Source organism: Pongo pygmaeus, chromosome 1 (assembly GCF_028885625.2).
Source record: "Pongo pygmaeus isolate AG05252 chromosome 1, NHGRI_mPonPyg2-v2.0_pri, whole genome shotgun sequence".
NCBI lineage: Eukaryota > Metazoa > Chordata > Mammalia > Primates > Hominidae > Pongo > Pongo pygmaeus.
The window spans coordinates 155,789,890-155,814,459 of NC_072373.2; the positions used below are offsets into that span (position 1 = coordinate 155,789,890).

The following is a 24,570-nucleotide window of genomic DNA, read 5'->3' on the forward strand; positions in this document are numbered from 1 at the left end:
CAGCTCAAAAATGGCCCATGGTACATACATGTTGTGGCTTTTGCTAAAGTTTTATTTTATTTTATTTTCTATCACTCCTTCATTATCCAGTATGTTTCAGTCACACTGTTTTGTTTTTTTTTTTCTGAAAAAAAAATATATAATTTTTTCATTCCTACCTAGAGATTTTTCACTTGCTGACTCATTGTTTCTCTGGGATAACCTCCCACCCATATCTTTACCAGGATGGAGCTGCTTTGGATTATTCAGATCTCAGCTCAAATGTCACCCTCTCAGAGAAGGCTTTCATAACCAACAATCAAAATTAGTCTCTCTATTCCTAATAACTTACTCTCACATCTATACATTTTACAGCACTTACCATATCTAAAATATCCTTGCTTATTTATATTATTATCTGTCTCCTCCTACCCTACCTCTCCTACCCACTTGTAATCTGTATGCTTCATGAAAGCAGAGACCTTTGCCATCTTACTTAATCCTATAACCTCAGTACTGAGCACAGTGCCTGGTAGATAGTAGGTGCACAATAAATGTTGGTAAAATAAAAAATAAATGTTAAAATACAGTATTATCACTACTGCCCGAAGCACTGTGATGACCTCCATGAATATATCACTTCCAAAGAGTCATCTGAACCAGAAACATTTCAGAGTTAAATACTGACTATATTCACTCCTGTACCTTTTATAATTAGAGAATATAAGCCAATTTGCTGTTACACAATCAAAGCAGAGTACCTCAAAATAAAGTCCAGGAAATATGATTTTCTCTGTATGTTAATGGGTAAGTCTAATTAATTTTCAGGATCCCTAAAAGTGAGAGGTAATACTCAATCTTACCCAAACTTCTTTCATCAGAGAGTCTTTTTCCATGGCATATCTCACTTGACCAGAATTCCAAAGTTTTCCTTAGGAAAACACTGAATTAAAGAATCCAGTGATTGTAGGAGTTATTAAGATGCTCCCTACGTTTTTCTCAAACTCATTCTTCCTAGTTTTAGACTAATAATGAGACCCTTTATTTTTGCTCTGCCAGTGCTATTCACTGCCCACCACCTTTCAAATGCCTCTAATATCATCATCTTCTCCCAGTGTCCTAGATTTTTTAAGGTAACTGATACTTTTGACATCTTGTACTACCTAAAATTGTCCCTTTTCTCTTATCTCCATGATTACCCCTCTCTCCTTTTCCTAATGGTGCTTAATCCTGTATTAATGTTTTACCCCCACTGCTATTTCTAATTGAACTCTCTACATGAAGCAGTCATTTATTCCCATAGCTATAACCTTTTGTTTTCCTGAAATTTACATCTAGCCCTTTCCAACTTCTAAAGGGTCTAAATGAATGGTTAATCATTCAACAGTTTTTCAGCACTTTCTATTTATTAGGCTCTATGCTTGGTGTAATGGTACTAAGGTGAGCAAAATGGTCCTGGTCCTTTATCTTGCCCAGCCTACATTTTAAGTGAGGTGGCAGAATAAAAAAAATTCCAATAAAGGAAAGTAAGTGTTAAGATAAGGAAGAAAACAAGTGTCATAGGAACACAGAAAGGCAGTACCTAACCTGGTCTAAGAGGAGAGGTGTATCAAACAAAGCTTCTAAAAGATACTAAGGTTCATGAAATTTCCAAATGCCCTCTACCATATTCTTCACAATTCTCTATAAAGATGATTATTTAGCTGGCATTTCAAACAAAATGGTTGAAATCAGTTTCAACAACTTTATGTGCATCTTATTGTGTGCATCATTATCTACCCTGACAACAAGGCTGAAATATTGACATCTTTCCATTTTTTCTTCTTCTCACCCTTACTTGGGATCAGTTACCAGATCCAGTCAATTTCACCTCTACCATAAATCTATAATCTTTAGATTCGTTTGCTTTCCCATGGCTTCCTTCTCAGATCCAACACTCATTACTTCCAGCTTGTGCTATTTTAATTTCCTTCTGACCTATGGCAAATGCTCCTGTACTAAGCCACTCTCCATAACACTGCCAGAGAGTCTTGTATCTGTGGTCCGTTCCCTTGCAGTTAGCTGATACTGAGGTTGGGGCATGGTCTCTTCATCCAACAAAGTACTCTCAGTTGCATGGGTGCTTTGAGGATGCTTACATATTTGTGTTAGCTGCCTGTTGCAGGCAGCACATGAATGTCACAGATGGTGAACAAGAATTCCTAGCAAGAAGTTCCTGTACTGTGCTGGACTTCCCAGCTACTTATTGCCTAATTTGAAACCGGGAGGTGGGAGACATTCCTGAGAGATGTTACTCTGGCAGTATGAAAGGTTAGTGTGAGATTCTGTACTTGTAGTTTGATGGTATATTTTTCAAGAATCAAAAAATAAAAATAAATATAAAATACCAGGAAAATATTCAAATATGAGAACCATTTTCCTTGTTATATTTTTCAGATAAGTCAGGAAGATAAATAAATGTAAAGTTAAAAGTAGGATCATGTCAATTCTCAATTTTCAACCCACAGATTATTTCTGGTGACCTAATGTTTCTTTCCTACCTAATCAGATCTCAGGTGGCTGAGATAAGATGAAGTCTGATGTTGCGGATGAGATGAGGAGAGGGAGACTGATTAGTTGTGGTTTGACTGTTAAAAGGTATATTTTTAATATTGACCTTGGACTATTACTTTCTTTGAATTGCCACTGCATCTGCATTTTCCTCCTCCTCCTTTTCCTCTGTTTCTTGCTATTTCTCGAGATGATTAATGTAAACAAAGCATATTGTGGCCATCAAGAGGGAGAATATTTGTTGGGTAGGAGAGTGGGAAGACTGAAAAAAATTATTATTATTTGTTTTGTGACGGAATCTCGCTCTGCCACCCAGGCTGGAGTGCAGTGGTGCAATCTCGGCTCACTGCAACCTCTGCCTTCCAGGTTCAAGCGATTCTTCTGTCTCAGCCACCTGAGTAGCTGGGACTACAGGCACGCGCCACCACACCTGGCTACTTTTTGTGTTCCTAGTAGAGATGGGGTTTTACCATATTGGCCAGGCTTGTCTCGAACTCCTGACCACATGATCTGTCCACCTCAGCTTCCCAAAGTGCTGGGATTACAGGCGTGAGCTGCCATGCCCGGCCTTAAGTGTTCTTTAAAGGTATTATTTGAAACTTACTTGTAACAAAGATATGAGAGTTGATACCTTAATAAACATACATTCAAACAAGTTATTTCTAGAACCATTTAAGATAAAGGGACCAAGAAGTAACATTTATTGAATGTCTACTATGTGCCAGACACTGCTAGCTATTTTAAAACACTATGAGGTAGATATTGTCCCTATTTTATAATGAAAAAATTGATGTTTAGAAATAACTTGTTAATCATTGCAGTGTTTTGAAGTGGCAGAGCTGGGATTACGCCTGGATACCGCCGACTTCAAAGTGCACAGTCTTTCTGCTATACTTTGGTTACAGGTTCTCTTTTATTTTTCCACTACTCTTAAAACTGCCATCTTGATTCCTAATCTCTATATTGTTGACCAAAGCTCATGGTAACTTCCTTTATAAGAAATGATACTGAAAGCTTTTTTGGGCAAGCCAAGCCCAGCTTTTGAGACATTGGCTTCAATTTGGGAAGTCCCTATGGTTATCTTTTTGAAACAAATCCTAGCTATGAACCTTAATCTTCAAAGCAGGAATTTCTTGTGTATAAAGTTGTGTATTCTTGCTGATTATACAAACATTTGACCAAAATACGATTTTCATGGCACTTCACTAATCAAATGCTGAAAATATGAATTTTTAAATGTATTTGCTTGTTTCTTTTTTAACTGCTCTTTTTATTGTTTCTTTGACCCAGAGTATATATTCTTTGTTCTCACCATGGTAGGTTTTACATACCAGAAGACCACACTTTTCCTTAACATATTCTAAAGAATGTGACGCACAATAGAAAACATATATCATAAATTGTTTGTATTGTTCAATTGTTGAGACATTTGAACAAAGGTAAGCATAGGAAATTATACAATTACAGCTTCCTTTCAGCAAAAACTATCAGTTAAATGTATTTGCCAAATAATAAGAATGAATATAGATAATATATCCTGTGTAGCCTGTCTATACAAATTTTAACATTTACAAGTAAACAAATGGCTCTCTGAAATTCCCAAACCTCCCTTGTCTTGACAATGAGTACATATCCTTAATATACAGTTAAGGTTAGCAAAGTAAATAAACTACTGCCCAAATGAGATCAATGTAAACTATATTTTTGTGAGTCATTTATAGTCATCAAGGGATGATTTAATTTATCACAAATACCTTCATCGTGTTTATTTTGAAGTTTTAACTTTCACACTACTAATTTCTTTCTGTCAACTAATTTTAAATTGTCCAATCCAATTGTCTGAATTTGGGCTACGTTGACCTTGGATCAGAGTACAAAAGAAAATATTTTTCACAGATCAGTTATTTGATATATAATTTTCACTTGTTGAGACTATGTAAAAGTGCCCCACAATTCTAATTTTGAAGAAGTCTGATTTTCAATTTATTACACATGAATTATATTATTTATATGGCTTCCTTTCTTGAACTTGATTGTAAATTAATTTATTGTATTTTTTCTGAGTTACTGTATCAAATTTCATTAGATCCCATAGATGTGTTTTCTCATAAATGATATTTTGTAAAAGGAAAAACTCATTCTAGCTGCACCCCCATGTTCCACATTTCAGTGTTGCATATCTAGTAACACATTACTCTGAATAAATGGAATGATTTTAGGGTATTTTTTTTTTTTCTTTTCAGATGTTACATCTGTCAGTTTTCAATACCAAATAGGTCTGAAGTCTTCAATCTACCAGTTATTTGATGATGTATTAGTTTGTTCTCACACTGCTAATAAAGACGTACACAATACTGGGTAATTTATAAAGGAAAGAGGTTTAACTGACTCACAGTTCCACATGGCTGGAGGCCTCACAATCATGGCCGAAGGCAAATGAGGAGCAAAGTCACATCTTACATGGCAGCAGGCAAGAGAGTGTGTACAGTGGAACTCCCCTTTGTAAAGCCATCAGATCTTATGAAACGTATTAACTATCACGAGAACAGCATGGGAAAGACTAACCCCCATGATTCAATTACCTCCCACTGGGTCCCTCCCATGACACATGGGGATTATGGGAGCTATAATTCAAGATGAGATTTGAGTGGGAACACAACCAAGCCATATCAGATGATATATAAATACTCTAGGCCTTTCCTTTGCCATCCAATTTATGCACTTTCATATTTGGCTAAGGAGTAGTTTCTCTCACTGAATATCTTTTGCATCAGACCAGAACCTACAAGAATAGAAAGTAAGTGCACAGTCTCAAAGGCACTCTCTCATCTTCATTCCTGTCAATGTTTATGGTGCTTGGACTGAACTCTTAACCTTTGCAGACAGCTATGTTGACCTCAGTGTGATACATATTTGTATTCATTAATGCCATCTTAGTAAACCTTTTTTTCTTCCATTTCAGTTATGTTGATTTTTCTCCTTTAGCTGGAATTGTTTTTGATATCTTTGATGAAATTATTTGGCAGATGATTATTTCTCCCTTTTAAGGTTTTGAAAAGGACAAATACCTTTGTTCATGATTGGAAAGGTGCCAATTCACATTACTTTACATACCTCTTTCTAAGATTTTCACTTTTTTGTATTTACCACCCATGTTAGACAGTTTACTTGTATCCACATTAGAAGGAAGAACTACATCTACTTAAAGACTACAGTTTGATGAGTTTTAACAGTTATATACTCCTGTGAAACCACCATCTCAACCAATACAAAAAATATTTCTGTCACCCCAAAAAGATTCATGGTCCCTCTTGCAATCAATTCCTTTCTTATTCCTCACCCCTAGGAAAACATTAATCTTTTCAACTCTATTGATTAGTTTGCATTTTCTAAAATTATATATAAGTGGGATAATATGGTATGTACTATTTTACGTGTGCTTTCTTTCACAGGGCATAAGTGGAATGAAGGCAGAGAACGTTGACCATATTTGAACCCATAGTTGAGATAATTCTGATCAATTAGGAGGAGTGAAGAGTAGCTGAGAAGTGAAAAGGATGGGTTAGATAAATTAAGATAATTTTTACTAATATAAGTAGAAGGCACAATATATTGGTGCTGTTGAAACCATAAGGAATATTTAAAAAGAACAAAAATCCTTATCAGAGACCAACTTCGGTGTCAGCTAAAAATTAAAAGTTTTCCATTAAGGCATCCAATAATCACTATATTTAAGAAGCTGAACATCAACATGAAAGAAAATTGTGAAATGATTAATTTAGACATAAAAATTTAACAAGTTCAGGAAATCTTGCCACTGTTTTTTCAGGTTCACATGAATCTGATTTTAGTTCCCACATACTCTTTTCAGAGGAATATTTAAATAATTTGACTGTGACAAGCCAAACTGTTTTGAGACCTCATTGAAAGTCAAATGAAAACATTAATCAAATGCAAAAATATTCCAGTCAGGCATAGAAATGCTGCAGGTTAGAAAATAAAATGTTGCCTGTGAGAAGGAAAATCAATTGATTTAGAAAAAGCAAGTATTGGTTCAAATTTACATGGTCAGTAGTGACTGGAAATCACTACAATTTCAGGAGGTTGTATTTTTCTTCAAAATCATCAGATAGTCTTGAGCTATAGCTACATTGCAAAACCAATTTGTTTGACTAACTTTTCACCTGAGTAAAATAGAAAATCAGATCAGTCAAACAACTGATTGTCTTTCCCTTTCTCATTGTTTTTTATAGACAGGCTTTAGTGACTAGCATGCAAATAATTATCTACAGCACAAAATAGCCAGAGAAGTGACTTGTGGAATAGCAGTGTTAATTGAGCAAAAGAATGACTTTCATACTCTTAAATGCCACAGAATTGTTCAATATTAAGTGAGAACTACCTTCTCATTTCAGCTATGAATTCTAGAAAGTACAGCTCCTTTGGTAAGGCGATCTGAAAAATACATTGCATTGCTATTCAGTCAGTGCTTCTCCTGTTTTGTGGGGCCAAATGACTATACATCCCTATATTTTGGATTATCTGACTACTGCTCCTGTTTTGTGGGGCTAAATGACTATACATCCCTATATTTTGGATTATCTAACTATCTAGTGTGGGTAATAACCTTAGTCTGTCACTTACCAGCTTTATCACCTTGATGATTTGCTAAGTCTCTTTAAGCCTTTTTCTGTCATTATGTGTTCAAAACTGTCATCATACAGAGCTACGAAGATTTAATTAGATGATGTCTGTGAAGCATTGAGTTCAATACCTGGCATAAAGAACATTAATATATGTTATTCTTATCTTCCTTGATTAGTATTAATTCATTCATCTGACAAATATTAATTGAATTTTTATTAGGCCCCAGTCACTGTGCAAAGCACTGAGAATAAAATGGTGAAAAATCCACAGCTCCTGTACCAATTAAGCCTAGTGTGTAGTGGGAACACTCTCAAGTTCATGAGCAATTTTAATAGCGTGAGAAGTGCTCTCCTGAAATAAGCAAGAGTATGATGTGCTGTGGGAATGTGTAGGAGGGCTTCCTGCAGGAAGCATTTGGGATAGACAGGAGTTAGAAGCAAAGCTTCATGGAGGAAGTGTGAGGAGGGGCAGAGAGAAGAGAGAGGTAAGGCAGGGGCGAATGTTTGTGTCTGAGGGAATAGCATGTATTAAGAGCTATAACAAATGAAGCTTTTCAGATGGAGGCTATAGAGGCAGTTCCACCGAGAAAGCCAGAAAACAAAATAAGGACAAAAAAACTCTTTTTTGTCCTCTCTAGCACTTACAGTGCTGAAGAACAAGCTCGGCAAGTAACAGCTCTTTAGCCTCATTCATATTTAGGAAGCAAAAAAGAAGAAACTTTGTCAAACCCACAGAAGATTAATAAAAGTTCAACGCTAAATGTCTGCCTGCAAGGCCACCCATATCTCAATAGAAGAAGACTCAGAATGTCTTTCACATTCTTTGTATGAAAAGAAAAAAAAAGAAATTAAAGAAAGAGAAAGAATTCGAAGCCTGTAATCAATCCTTTCCTTTACAAAACCCAGCAATTCAGGAGGCCTGCCAGAGGCTGTCTTTCAGATACCATGGACAGGAAAAAGCTTATTAAAATGTGCTCCATTCCCAAAGAAAGAGGTCACTCAAGATCCCCAGACCCTTAACTCTGAATAGATTTAATGAAAGCCCACTCTATTTTAAGAATTTAGAAGGGGGATTTCCCTCCCAAAAGAAAAGAAGGCAGACAAGGTCAATGCTCCAACACTATTTCATCGATGACACCAGGCATGCTTTTCACTAACTTTCTGTAGGTTGCCAAAACCATTAAATGAGGGTTTAGTGACTGAGAATACAGTTCTTCACGTACAAGGCTTGAAACATAATTGATACAAAGACCATCCATCCAGGATTAAAGAGTTCTAATCATTCTGTGAAGCTTGCATGCTCTTTCCTCCATGCTGGCCAAAGAAACACTGCATCTTTCAGAAAGGGACTATGCTGTTTCCCACATCATTTGGTAACCACAAAACCTTTCACCTTCAGTTAGAGAAAGATAATCTAGACTATTCTGCAAATAGTACTGATGCAGCAGCTGGATACAAAATGAATCTTAGTCCAAGACTTTCCGGTAACCCTGCTTTATGTAATTAATATACATTGTATACAAATATCTCTTGTAGAATCTTTCTCTAAAATCCTCCATTGACTGTTGTCCTGGTACCCTTATTAATCACAAGGGTATTTCTGTGAAAAGGTAGACATGGACATCATTATTTCCATTTTGTAAATCAGAAATCTGAAGCAGAAAAACGTCAAGTGACATAACAGCAACACAGTAAGAACATGAATAGAAATGACAAAAACGATTGGGAATTGTCTCTTGGGAATCAAGAAGGTGTGATAGGATGAATTCTTCCTTTTCTTTCACTATTGAAGGAAGGATAAGGGACAACCTTCTCAATGCTAATTTTGAAAACATCCTCCCTGGTTGTTTATAGTCGGAAGGACAATTGCTGAGTTGAGTCGCTGAGTGCTACTTGAGTATGGAGAAGAAAAGCTGGCTAACCACATAGGTTATACACATCCTCTGCAAAAATCGAGCCTCTCTTACTTGGATTTTTTAGTTTCCATAATGTGCCTCTGATGATACTTCCCCTTCTCTGCCATTATGTTTCCAAATAAATGATGGTTGAATATCTAAATGGATGGCATTTAAATTGCACCTTTAAGTTTTGTGAAGGAGCCCTAGGAAGAAGAATCACTGAGAAGGATCTTGGATAATCAAATAACTGTGTTAACCCTCAGCTACATTTTTAATCAAATTCTATTCCAGATCTGCATCTGTCTAATGGGAGTGTCAGACTGAATCCCTCATTCAAGTTCGAACCAAGAAGGAGTGAGAGGTCTTAATGAAGACAGTAATCTGTTATTTGAATCCCCTTGACCTTCTCTATAGAAAGAGATCTACAGTAAAACAATCCAATTATTTCCCAGATCTTTAGGGCAAGAAGAAATTATCCATCTGAGATATTATAAGCAAAGTTTGTGTAATACAATCAAAAAGGAGACCTAGATCATTAGAAACATTTAATTCAGGAAAGCAACTAGGGCATGCAAGAAAATTTAATAGTGAAAAGATTCTTTCAGAAGAATAAAGAAGAAAAACAATGCTAATAATGCTAGTGTATTTTCTCATTTAAATCCAATAAGGTAGGCATTTAAATATAACCATCTTAGAAATTAGAAAACTGATATGTTAAATAAATTGACCAAGGACATAGGTAAGATGTGGCAGAGCTGGGATGTGAACATGCTTAGTCTGGCTTCAGAGCCCATGCCCTCAATTAGTTCTCCTGTGGTCTTCCAATAGGATGATAACCCACATCAACACATATCCCCAGAGGCATCCATGCTGTAGTCCCAGCCAGAGAAGACTAACATTATTTAGAAACTTTCTTCCAAATAGGGAGGATTTTGAAATAGAAAATATTAAATGAGACTTTAAAAAGGTTTATAATTATCTGTATCTCTTTTTCTAGGCCAAATTCAAAGTATAGCTAGCTATTGGAAATTCAATCAATTAGAAAGAAATTTCCACTTATTAAGATTGTTTCTCATTTATTAGCTAGAAATTTTGGCTCTGGGTCCCTAGTCAGGTTGCACTCAATTAAACTCCAGAATCTTAAGAACACAACAACACAAATGAATCTCAGCAAGCAAGGGTTGAAAACGATGAAGTGAGAAATGCACAGATTACCACACGACAGCATTAATATCATTATTGAAAGGTTAGCTGCTTAGGAAATCGACAAGGTGCCAAGAGGGCATTCACGGTGCCTCCCAAGAAATGAGAGCAGAGAAGAAACGAAGCCGAACAGAGAAAAGCTTTTGTTGACATTTTCAAAAGCCAACTTTATACAGGCCATATCCCCAAAGAATAGAAAATGGCAATGTAAGAAACCAGTAACACCAGAAAATTGCAGGCCAGTGAGTTCACCACCAGTTACAGGAAAGCATTTGAAAGGTTTTAGAGGATCAGGAGGGGCGTCGCTTCTCCCTCCACGCTCAGTCTGTGGGTGAGGGAAGGTGACATTGCTGTAGGGAAGGTACAGTCGCCACGCTAGCTTTGGGCATTCGCAGGGTGTGAGTGTTGTATTAAGGAAAGAGGCTGCAGAGTGAACCACTTCAACCACAAGAATGCACTGGAATAAGAAATCCTGATGCCAGGTTCCAGTGTGGAGTAGCAGTATTTTTATAGCAAATAAAAAGTAAACGTTGGTATGGCAGGATTTCTAGTTTTGGTCAAATTAGTACCTTTCTGTGCTGTTACACAGATACATTTATTTGCACACACACATCTTGTGTAGCATTTCAAATGGCATACAGAAGATGTGAGATTGCGGAATTTGTCTGTCTGGGCTGAATGAGGCAAAGGTTCTGATGGGAGCTACTGTAAGAGATGGTCAATTTGTCCAGGTTTATGCAAGCAATATGATAGTGTGGGGAAAACGAATGACTTTTTCAGACTTAGATATACCTGTTTTCATTTAAAGGGAGTATGTGTCTAAGGGAATTTACTTAATGGGGTGTTAAGTAAGAGCACTATTTTTAGAATTAGTGAATGCAGCCAAAATTAAATGAGACATTCTAATGAACGCAGATGAGAGAAGAACAACATTTTAACTGGCCCTGGGAGGAAACTTTAGCTATTTCTGTAGGGGGACAAAAAGAGTACAACTCAGGACTAAAGGACATTCTAGTAGTGAAGTATGGGAGGGAGAATATTAACCAAAGTGAAATGTCATGAGAATGTTTGGAACACAGTTGGCCCTCTGGAAACTACGAGCATTAGTTAAGGAGGCAGGGATGAATCTACCCTCAGAGAAAAACCAGGAAGAGTTGGATAGTGAATCTTTGTGGAAATAATGGGTATAAACTTGAGCCAGAGAGAACTCACTGTTTCTTCTGGAGGTTCAGGGAGCTGAGGACAGACAGACAGACTGACTTCAGATGGAAACTGAGCATGTCAGAAATGGGGATAGAAATTATGACTGGACACCAACACTGAGTGCAGCTCATAAATAGGATTAGAGTAATTTGTAGAAATAAATGGTTAAGGAGCCCCTTCTGTTGGATGTGGTACAAGGTTCTCTAAATACAGTGGCCATAGTCTTTTTATTTTAATGTTTACTCCTGAAGAAAAAAAAGTGTGTGCGTGTGTGTGCGCGCGTGTGTATGTGTGTTCACTGACATACAGTGCATGAGATTATGGCAATGTTTTAAAATGTATACAGCTTATTTCATACTATTATATTTATATAGTTATACATTTTTCCTCTTGAGCCATATTTCGATTCAGGGACATAGTCATAGGTTTTTCTTCTTGGGCCACATTTTGATTCACAGACATATGTCGCCACACTCCCGAAGCTATTCTCATGTTTTTAAATTAACAAAAGTGAATGAGAAGAGTTATTTCAAAATTAATTCATATATAGCATGCTTTATTAAGTAGTTTTCATTCATTTCCCAATTACTGCTATTAGTTCATAAATTGTGAAAATACATTAATAAACTAAAAATATTTAGTATGCAGCTAACATTATATTTGTATAACTGATTCATGCAAATCCAGATCAGCCTTCTTAACTACCACCACTACTCAAACACCTATTACCTGTTATCACCAGTGTACATAGGGTCAATGTAGCCCCGACTTCTGGCTGACCACTAAAACTCATTTCCTCTTCTTCTGGGAGGCACACAGCTAGACTACATTTCCCAGGACCTCATATGGTGCCACCAAGACAGAGCTGACTGTATCACCCAATGCCAAACCCTCAGCGTCACTGTCAAGTCACATTGGTCATTATGAATTATGTAAATGCCCTTGGGGATTAGCTGAGGTGATGAAATTTTATATATATATAAATATATAAAAATTTATATATATTTATATATATAAATTTATAAATATATATCAATTTATATATATAAATATATATATATAAAATAAAATTAAACTGAGAACAACAACAAAATGTGTGCCATGCTAATGCCTGGCCCATACAACATGTCATGCACATCTTATATATTCTTGCCTCATTAACGCTCACTTGAATTTGGATGACCCCCTAGAAGTCACACATTGAAGATGGGTCCTGAGTAACATCATGGATAGGGACCGCCTCAACAACTTGTTCATCCACACAATCAAGATACAAACTTCAATTGTATTGGAACCATTACACATTATGGACTCTATCATTACAGCAGATAAACTACCCTAACTAATCTGAATTTCACATTGTAAATATTAATAAATTATATAGCTTAGTTTTTTCATTACTCAAAGCGGTAATAAAATTGAATCTGATTGCAGTTGATTGCTTTTTTTAAGAAAAATTTTAACCTGAAAATCTGAAATCAGATTACAATTTTGGACATAAACATTTCAGAACTACAGGTAGCCCTAATCCTTAAGGCATCCATTGTATATTATGAATTAACTTCTCTTCTATGTACTCCAAATGATAGTGATTATTTCTCATGCTGAGGAGATTTGAAAATAATCCCTGAACTCACTTTCTGTAGAGCTGACTTCTTTCTTCTAGTTTTAAAAGGCTGGAAGCATTCCAAAAACATATGGAAATGTGTCTGTTTATATGGGCACTTACATATAAATATGTATACTAATATGTGCATTGATATAATAGTGAATTAAAAAGACAGAGATCCACAAACCCATGGAACCCATGGCACAGAATAGGTCCAAAGATCTAGCATTTTCCATGGGAGTTGTGTTATCTGTGCTAGGCTCCTCAGGAGCAAATTACTTAGAATTCATGGGTGATACCAGAAAGTTCCCAGGAGTGTAGAATCTACACAGATAGCCAAAACAGAAATAAAAATTTTAATATCAGACAACTGCAGTGCACACTGCAGTTCACGTGGGTATTCAAGGCTATAAACCCTAGAATAATATAGAATATGTACACATATATATGAATCCTTCTCTTTATATGTGTATCTATTTATTACATATAATTCTGTATTATATGGGTATATAGTACTTACATAAACCATGTGCAATATAATTGTCTGGTATTGAAACTTTTGTATCTGTTTCGGCTACCTGTGAAGATTCTACACTCTAGGGAACTTTCTAGTATCATTCATAAATTAGAAGTTATTTTCTCTGGAGGAGCCTTGTATGGTACAACTCCCATGTAAACTGCCAAATCTTGGGACCTATTCTGTGCCATAGGTAGCATGGGTGTGTGGATCTCTGTCTTTGACATTCATTACTGAGTAAGTCGATACACAAATGTACGAATGAATGAATAATTAGACTGACTAAGGTGATTATTCTGAAAACATTTGGAGTTACGTTGTGACTTGATTCCCTAATATTCCCACTTTGCTCTGGCAGCAGAGAAGAATGAAGTTATATGGCAAATGATTAAGAAGAATAATTGACATCAGACTAAAATGTGATTCTCAGTCTTGCCTAGATATTGGAATAACTTGAAGTGCTCTCTCTCCAAATATGATATGTAGGCCCCAAGCCTGGAGATTCTGATGTAATCAGTATCAGGATTTTCTTAAATTTCTCCTAGAAACTGTGCAGCCAAATTGAGAGCCACTGCACTAGAGCAATGTTTCATCTCCTAGATCATAAGAATTAATTGGTAGTCTTGTTTAAAAGTGTAGATTCTCAGGCCCAACGTAAGACATTCTGAATCAGTCCCTTCAGTGTCTTTGAATCTTTTTTTTTTTTTTAATGAAGGCCCCCAAATGATTCTTCAGGAAAGTTTGTAAATAATTCCTTAGGCCCTGTGCTCTGCTGGAAAAAGTGTTATTATCTGTCCTTCTCACCTGTATCCCTACAGCACAGCATAGACCCTAGATCATATCATGCATTCAATAAGTGTTTGATATTATTTAATGAATTAACATTTTTCAAGTGCAAATGAGTAAAAATAATTGATAAAATTTAAAATGCTACTTGTGATGACTGGTTTTATACTAGAGAATCACAGATACGGGTTGTCAAGGATTTCATAAGAGTTTTAATGGCTTCTCTTGCAGGACTTTTATAAGTATGGTAATATAATCAGTTAACTGGTCTGCATAGAGGTCTTCAGAAGTCTTCTGAAGATGATATTTGCCAATGAATGCAGAATTCTTTCTGTATAAGCACTTATTAGAAAAGTCACAAGTTAAAGAAATAGCTGAGAGAGGGACTCTATAATACATGGAATTTGAGGAACACAAGAAAATTAACAATTTCTTTATTTTACTTAATTGTTGTGTTTTCTTACATGCAGGAATTTTATATTTTGCATTCAACTGACAGGCAAATGCATATATCAAATTAAAAGCAACTATTATAATTTTCTATCAATAATATTTTTCTTTGGCACTTCCTAAAATCTTCACTATTTTAGTTAAATATCATCTTCAAAATTAAGATTCTTTTAGCTCATAACAGCTCTGTCTTTTTAAATTACCTGTCATTTGTCATTGGAAAGTCGGCTATTTTAAAATTATCACTCATTATTTTCCTTTATACCCACTAGAATAAGCTGGCAGTCAAAAACGGTGAGTCCTTCTCAGATCTAGACCCCAAACTAATTAGTTATGTCATATTAAAAAAACCTCTGTACGTATGAGAATATTGTTGTAACCCTTCAGTGGGTTCTCCTTGCCCAGTGCCTAGATAAATTTGATTTATCAAGACAGGGGAATTGCAATAGAGAAAAGTTTAATTCACGCACAGCCAGCTGTACAGGAGAGAAGAATGTTATTATTACTCAAATCAGTCTCCTCAAAAACTTGAGGATGGGGGTTTTAGGGAAAACTTGGTGGGTAGTGGTCTGAAAGTGGGGACTGCTGATTGGTTGGGTTGGAGATGAAATCATAGGGTGTCAAAGTTGTCCTCTTGATGCTGAGTCAGTCTCCTGGGGCCAGGAGACCAGATGACCCAGTTTATCAGTCTGGGTGGTAGCAGCTGAGCCATCCTGTACAGCATCTGCAAAATATCTCAAGCACTGATCTTAGGTTTTGCAATAGTGATTTATCCCCAGAAGCAATCTGGGGAGGTTTCGAATCTTTCAGCCTCCAGCTATGTGATTCCTAAACCATTATTTCTAATCTTGTGGCTAATTTGTTAGTCCTATGAAGGTAGTCTAGTCCCCAGGCAGGAAAGAGGTTTGTTTTGTGAAAGGGCTATTATTGTCTTAGTTTCAAGTTCCTCCCAAAGTTATTTTGGCCTATGTCCAGGAATGAACAAGAACAGCTTGCAGGTTAGAAGCAAAGTGGAGTCAAGTCAGATCTTTCAGTCATAATTTTCTCAGTTGCAGTTTTTGCAAAGGTGGTTTTAATTGTGGAGTGTTTTTCCATCCCCAGTATTAAAGGGAACAAATGAGGGATTAAGAGTAATAAAAAATGCATTTTGTATGGTACTTCACAGTTTATAAAATGATTTCATATACATATTTCATGTGAATGCCATGTGCAATTTGTGATGGAGGTTATCACTATTTAATTCATTACAGTGTTAATATAACATATATAATACTATATCTTTATAGAAGGAGAATATCATGTATTTGATCCATGTATGTTTGCAGTGATGTTTCTGCCTCAGTGTCAAACAATTTGAAAAATATACTTTTCCAAGAAAAACACACAGCTTCTAGTATTAAGTAAAAAGCATTAAATCCTTTAAGATATAAATAATGACTAGCAAACTCCAATGCCACAAAATGAATGTATAAATTAGGCCAAATATAAGTTGGTAGGTGGTGAGGTCTACAGCAAATTAGAGAGGTGCATTCCTGCTTGAATTATGAACATTTTCAAAATATTTAAACACTATGGGCCAAACAAAACCTATCTGCATGCCTTCTATGCAACATCTGTTCCACGCCAGCAGAACATGGAGTGTGAAAGAAGAAATAAAGCAGGAACACAGAAGCATAAGAAGATGATATGAGAAATTGTTTGGGTCACAGGAATTGACTTTTTAAAAGATTAAAGTACAGAGAGTAAGGTTGATAAATATTGCTGATGCCCATTCAATATCATCAATATGCTCCTTCTATCTCTCTCTTCTCACATGGTTTTGCAGTTGTTGTTGTTACAGTAGAAGATACAGAATACTACAGACTTAGTCTCTTTAGTCAGTTTCCTTATCTGTAAAATGGAAATAATAATAACTATCCCATAGAGTTGTGTGGTTAAATGAAAGCATGACAAAGGCTTAGCAAAGCTCCTTTCATATTGTGATAAATAAATGGTAGGTATTATCATTATCATCATTTCCATGGAAAATAACTACTTTCTTACTCTCCTTGAACTTTTCCTTAGTATATATAGTTGGCCCTCTAAATCCATAGGTTTCACTTCTGTGGATTCAACTAACCATGGATCAAAAAAATTTTTTAAAGATTGTGTCTGTACTGAAGATGTATAGACTCTTTTTCCTTTGTCATTATTCCCTAGACAATATAGTGCAAAAACTATTTACATAGCATTTACATTGTACTAGATATTATAGGTAATCTTGCAATGGTTTAAAGTACAGGAGAGGATGTGCATAGGAAATATGCAAATGCTACAGCAATTCATACCAGGGACTTGAGCATTCTCAGACTTTGGTATCCTTGAGAGGTCCTGGAACCAATCCCCTGCAGATACCAAGGGACATTTACTGAAGATCAAAATTAACTTTCAGAACTGGATGGTAAAAACCCTCAGCTGGCTTTGCTTGCCATGGGAAAAGTAGAGTTCTTTTTTTTCACTCAAATAATTGCAAGAACCACAAACTCAAATATAAAAGTGCCCCATCCTGTGGGCTCAAACATCCTTTTCCCTTTAAAATTATAAAAGTTATTGGGCAAGTTGGATGCTATACACAAGTAGTCATACTTATACCAATTAGGTCATTGCTTCGTAAAATGACACTCATAGAAATGCCACAAGAATTTGGTTCAGTTAAAAAATATTAATTAGACATCTTCTCTGTGTAAGACACAATGCTTAGTTCAGAAAATGTGAGATGAAGTCTCTGACCCTGAAACCCTGACTTGCCCAGGCTAATGGGGAATATAAAAATATAAACAGACCATGTCAATACAAATGCAAATAAGTGTACGAGTTTCCCAATCTCTGATGTGCATCTTTCTCTCTACTTCCTTGAGTGAGACTTTCTAGGTACCATGCTAAAACAGAGGTTAGTATGCTGTGAAAAGCCTGAGAAAAGATTAATGCCTGTTCTTTAAACTCTACGTTTAGCTCCACATAGGCTAAGAAGCATTCTACTCAACTTTCATCTTTGACTTACTTGAAATCCTCTGAAAGTTGCTATTTCATCATTTTGACCCTTAATTATTTTCTATATAAAGTGGAACTCTAGTTGCTTTCTGGGCATATGTCTTATATGCCAAGTAGTGCAGTACGCTCTCTGAGGGAAAGGACCCAGGCTCTTTTGAGCATGTACAATGCTACGTATGCATGCATCTGAAAAACAATGTTTTGCTGTTGCTACCAGATTAAAGATTGATAGAAAATAGTCTACAAATAATTGATACAATAGTTTGGGACTCTATCATAATGAAGGCACCTACAAAATGTTTCATAAAATTTAAAAACTTTTTGATGCAATTAAGCATTTAGGTTAGATTAGAGGCAGCAAAAATTGTAGATATAAACTTATATCAGCTATATAGTAAATGTTCTGTTTTTATTTTAATCAACATTTATATTTTTGGTCCTGCCTGACAACTGGTGGTAATAACTTGCACATAACTCAGGACAACAGAATATATAATGGCCCCACAAATGGAGAGTTACAGCTAGAGAAAACTTGCAATGATTACTTATTGCAGTGAGTACTCATTTGTTTTAATATCATGTGCAAAAATGTTTGGGATGGAAAGATAATACTCTTAAAATCATCGGTTCATATTATGCTAATTTATCATCTAAATCTGTTTCTGAAATAGTTAAATGTTGGTTAACTTAAATGTTTGGTTTGAAATTAAGAAAGGTAAAGAACTAATAGCTAAAAATTAAGAAATGACTTTTATGTGAAAACTAGTAAATAATTATAAATAGATTGAGTCTTATATATGTTTACTTTCAATATTTAAGATTCTACCACTCACATATCTGATTTATCTCTCCTACCTTTCATATCTATCTGAGAAGAGAAAAATGGCTGAGGGCAGTCTGAGCTGTATGAGCAACACAAAATTTATCAGGCCCAGAGAGACATGAGCATGGGACTTTAGTCATGTCTCCAATCTCCATTTCTCTGGGGCAATAGTGTAAAGGCATTTTGTTCCTGACTAGCTGTGTTACCCATTATCTTTATGTTCCTATAATTTTTGATTAAAGAACAAGGTATAGCCAATCAATAGCTTATATTATTTTAATGTAAATTCTTTGTAAACAACTTAAAAACTGCTTTTTTTTTTTCTTAAAAACTAACTTGTAACCACTGCTAATTGGAGTATGTATTCAGGACAACTTGAATCCATGCTCATGGGTAATGATCCTCAAGCTTTGAGCTTGAATAAACTCTGTATTTTGTTACTTAAAGTTGACATGTCTGTTCCTTTCATATCCACTGCCACCAGTGAAATTCTGCTTTTCATTACTTCTTATCTAGATTACTGCAACAACTGCCTCACTAGTTTCTCAACTTTCCCTTCAAGTCGATATTTTACCAGATGCTGGATTCATCTTTCAATAATATAGCTCCAAATTTGTGATTTTCAGCTCAAACGTCTTTATGGTCTTCCTAAAGAAAAAAAATCTGAAATACCTTAGTAATAGCATTCACTGGTGTCTGTGCTCTTGTTCTATTTTTCTATACTTTTTTCTAATTGTCCACTTCATACATTATACATATTACATACATTTATACACTTTGTATACTAAAATGAAACTATAGTTCCTATATATACCTTTAACTTTCTAATGTCTATGCATTTTATTAATGTCTTCCCTAAGCCTATAGGATGCTCTTCCAAACTCTACCCATCTTTCAGGACCAAGCTCATATGTCATCCCTTTCATGGAGTTGTCGTTAGAATCCTCAGAAGCAATTAATATTCTTGTTCCTGAAATTTTTGTACTAAATCTTGTATATAACCTATTATTTTATACCTCAAATACATTTACGTAAATATTTTTCTCCTCTACATAGAGTGTGAAAACTCCTTGAATGTAGTCTATGAACGTCCCACTTTGTAAGCTCTACTGTGCTGAAAATAGTCTTTAAACATATATGTTCAAACATAGTTGTTGACCAAATGACTGACTAGAGTAATCAATATTTAGTAGCTTCAGAACTGTAAAGCTTTTATAAAGGACTATATACACAATCTATTTGAATCTTATTGACTATCATAAAATGAAAGTGATTGATGTGGAATAATCTGACTTGCTTCATAAACTAAATCAGTGTTTGTCCAACTATTCTCTATAGCACCTTTGGGCTTCCACAGAGGTGGTGCAGGAATCTCTCTCCTTAGCATTGGGAAATGGGAAGTAAATAGAGTTTTCTCCTCCCCACTTTACCTTCACCCAACACTGCTCCATTTTGTATATTGGCCTTTCCTATAAGACTTTACTCAGAGAAAGTTTTCACCATTTAGGAAAAGTTTTGAGATCACTTGGGGTTCCACCACTGGAACACTCTGATTTCATATTTGTTTCACATGAAATCCTCTTTACCTGATAACTAGGTAAATAAGCTGTTGTGGTTAAGCTGAATTTATGGTAGCACAAAGTACGTTTCAGATAATTTTATATCAGGAGCTACTCCAACACTTCACTTTATAGGAGACATATCATTTTTTAATAGCCATTTAGCTCACTGCTTGATCTGACCTTACTGACCTGGGAACTAGTTAGCTGGTGCATCTTACAGATATTACTATATTTGTGAACATTCTTCATAGATTTAAAAGACCCCTGAGAAGCAGTTATACAGCTTTCTACTCCTTAAAAGACAATGACAAAACTTTCTATCGCCTAAGCTTATGGTAGCCTGTCCTCTTACCCACAGAGTACCCTGATCTGCAATAAGTCTAAAATGTATCTTCACTGAAATCTGTCTTAAACTCCCAGTTAGTTATATCCTTCTGAGTTCATTATTTAGGAAAAAAATACCTGTTCAAGTCACGATGTATAATTGGCTGTGTCAGGTTGTGAAGATACTCCATGCCTTTGGCAACATCTACTGCAATAATTAATTTAGACTGCAAATCAAGAATCCTAGAATTTAAAAATAGATTTAACAGAGATGAAATGGTCAAAACGAATACCAAAAAAGCAAATGATGTGTGAGAGTTGTTATTTTATATAATCTTAACCATTTTTTGTTTCTTGAAGGTTAAGCTAGAAATTCAACAAATCTGAATGGCTTTCCTACATCAGAAAATGCTTAACTATGAATCAATTAAGATATACAGCATCTCTTGTTTAAGATATTATACTTGGTTTTATAATTTATTTATAATACTATACTTCATTTCTTTGTAACATTGTAAAATGAAATCTATTTTAATCACTATATGAAACTACATTCTAATTACTATATACATAAACTCAGAAAGTGAATTCACATTGGATTTGTGCAAGATCACTTTTTTAAAACTTTATTTTATTCTGAACTTACATATATCTTCTTTATCAGTATTTCAAATTTAGCCTAATTATTTTAAGCTCCAGTTTCCAATTTAAATTCCTTAAATTTGTTATCTTCAACTGAATTTCTGCTAAGAAAGCACAAAGTATTTCTATTCATTGAAACACAGTTATTAGGCATAAATTATTAGTGATATTAAAAATGACACACTTGCTAGCAGCACTCAGATTTCAAAAGGTGAAGGCTCATCCAATGGGAAACCCTCTGAAGTATTGCAAGAGTAGTTTCAATGGAATGTCCAAGGATAAATCAGAACAAAAGACCAATACCTCTTCTGCTCATGAAGGAGGGAGAACAGAGAACCCCCTGATATGTATTGAGTGACAATGGCAAACTGGCTGGGATCATTCAAGCAAGCGCCCACAAACTGAATTACGCAGGGATGATTGAGCTGGCAGAGAATGGACACCTCTCGGCAAAACATATCCACATCTGACTTGGAGCAGTAGGTATTGGCTCGATAACTGGAAATGGCAGCAACAGAAAATCTTCAGTAAACAGATGGATCCAAACAAGGGGCTTGCCATGCATATGCTTCTCAAAGGTCACAATTCCTCCTGGATGCTAAATTTTTTCATTTGCTTGCTTACCGTTTTATAGCCACTATTTTATTTCTGCATCGTCCTTTATATACTTTCCCAAAAGAACCTACAATTGTTTAAAATAAATAAATAAACACATATTAACTTGAGCTCATTCAGCTAAACCAGACCTTTATTTATTTATTTTTTTAGGTTACCTGAGCCAATAATCTCATGGAACTCAATTTCTGAGAGCTGAAGATGGAAATGTGAAGGCAATCCAGCTCTTAGAAGGAGAATATCTGCCTTCTCTGCAAACAGAAATTGTCATTTTATTTTTTAAGGTAAAAAGCACACACGTGGATGTGTATACACATGCATATATATATTTAACTAAAAACATAATTTCCTAATAACATTTAATTTTTAATTTTCCAACTGTAATTGACTACTTGAAGATGCTAAAACCTTAACCAAAATGATCCCTGCCCCCCTGCATTAAAATCATGTTAGTTCTATGTCTTGATTACTCACTCCTTGTTACCAGGGCTAAGGGTCTATTCCTGATTTGGTCACCAACCAGCTTGCCTGCATGACATGGCAACCCTGGAGTCCAGTCCGTATCACATTATGATAAAGGTTCTGATCTGGTAACTCTCTTCAGTCTATTCCAATAGACTTAGCCAAATATCCATAAACTAATCTCAAAGGGATGCCAATTAAATGACAGGAAATAAGCATATGAATCATTCTAAGGAAACACTCATTCTACATTCTAAGGAAACAATTTGGAATTTAAATTCCAAATAGTTAAATATATATTTACACTTGAATCAAAGTTTTTACTTTCCTGGTCCAGTGTTATTCATTTCTGTGTGAAGCATACATTCAAAAAGGTCCCAAAGTATTACTTATTGGGGATATTTTGAAAAATAATATATATTTTTTCACACATGTTTTCTAGTCCCAATTCTCCTTAAAGAAATATTAATATTTATAATTCATTTTTATAAAAAACAGAAACATCTAAACAGTCCAGTGAGAATTTGATCTTTCTTTAATAGTCATGTGAAATTTTCACTGTTATTATATCTTCATGCACTGAAAGGAGATAAAGGGTAAGGTTAATTATGAAAAGAATGGTCTGTCAATAATATTTGTTGTGCTTGTAAAATAGTCATCATTTGTAATATGTAAAACAAAATTGAAAGTTACATTTGAAGCAATAGTTATCCTTAGTAATTAAATATAACAATTGTCCCAGATTATAAGTACCTTTTGTCATGCTTTTAATCTTCCCCAAGGGTGATGGAACAGACACATAGGAGCCATCTAGAAATTAAATTATATAATAGAGTTGAAAGTAGCAATCATTTTTTTCTACATAAAAGTTCAACATTATAAAAATAAGCAGGTGACGAAATGAAGTCAAACTATCGCTTCAGGACCAAATCTTTCTCTGGATACTGAAATTGTACTGCAAGTGTTTATTTAGAAAGTGCATAAAAAGATTTTTTAGAAAATCCAAGTTGTAGCAGACTCTAGCAGATTTAATTTGTGTCTGGATATGAGTATTCAGTAATAGATTACTGAAATGGAAAAACAACTGCTCTCAGCTTATCCAGGCCTTCCTAGTCATGCACAAGCCTCATAAGCATCCAGTCTGGGAAATGTTAAACTTAGAGGAGCTGCAGATTGGTGAGTTAGAAAATAGCTGAAATGGAGGCTTCTTTATGTTCAGCCTCTCCCAGACATAAGGTTACTTAAAATAAATCTAATCTGACATAGGCTATGCCCTCCTCCCTAGCCCCAGAAAGAATGATAGTAACAGAAACACAGGTTTACCTTTAGGCACAATATATTATACAACAATGAAAACTGAATAAGAAGAGGGGTACCTCCTCCAGGCTGAGAATATTCATTACAGGGCAATTCATCTTGCGGTCTCTTATAATGCTTCAGGAGTGTGACAATGGCATCATGCCCTTTATGAAAAGATACAAAGAACAAAGAGTCCTAAATTTTGTTTAAGTTATCCAGTCTACTCTCAAATCCAAAAATCATTGGAAGTAGCTTACAACATAGGACAAATCATAAGAGGTAATGTATTGCAATAGAAATTTAGTTCATTCATTCTTTGGTTCAAAATAATTTCTTAAGACTACCATATGCGAAGCACTATGTCAGGCACTCTACTGGGAATGGGTACTGGTGATGCAGTGAACAAAGTGACTATGGTCTTACCCTTAAGAAGCTTACAATGTAGTTGAACAAATAATCAGAAAAATGATGAGGATTTCTAAATAAGGCAATACTAAGTACTATGGGAGTATATAATAAAGGCACTATTAAAAGGGCAAAAAGTACATACAGTAATCAGGAAAGAGAGATGTATTTGCTGTGACTGAGCAGTACATTTGATTCAGTATTGCAGTATTATGCAGCACTAAGATAATTTACATAGGTTTTTAGAGACAGCTGGCTGCCTGCCAATATTTGTACTCCTCTTTCACAGGGTGATTTTGTCACTGGGAATGGCTGCCCACCCAGTGACATTTTCCTATGTACCTTACATCCAACTGTGGCCTTGTGACATATTTTCATGAAGGGAATATGAGCAAAAGTGAAGTAACTTCCAGGTCTGTGCCTTAAGAAACAGGTGAGCCTTCTCTGCTCTTCCCATTTGCTGGCTAGATGCAGAAGGCTCTGAAGCTCTAAGGGTTGGAAGAAAGCCATCCACCGACCAGAAATGCCCATTGTGGAGTGCTATATGAGAAATATTTTTCTATTATA

At 35.4% G+C, this 24,570-nt stretch overlaps 1 protein-coding gene across 1 annotated transcript in view; it reads right to left on the bottom strand.

Moving 5' to 3' along the window:
* TNNI3K (TNNI3 interacting kinase) overlaps window positions 1-24,570 on the bottom strand; it is a 342,552-nt gene that overhangs the window by 150,872 nt on the left and 167,110 nt on the right. Inside the window, exons 14-19 of the mRNA XM_054482207.2 lie at window positions 23,676-23,762; window positions 23,053-23,109; window positions 21,996-22,088; window positions 21,847-21,904; window positions 21,526-21,720; window positions 20,719-20,823 (exon numbers count right to left, since the gene is read on the bottom strand). Of these exons, the coding sequence (XP_054338182.1) occupies window positions 20,719-20,823; window positions 21,526-21,720; window positions 21,847-21,904; window positions 21,996-22,088; window positions 23,053-23,109; window positions 23,676-23,762 (595 nt within the window). The remainder of the gene's footprint in view (window positions 1-20,718; window positions 20,824-21,525; window positions 21,721-21,846; window positions 21,905-21,995; window positions 22,089-23,052; window positions 23,110-23,675; window positions 23,763-24,570) is intronic.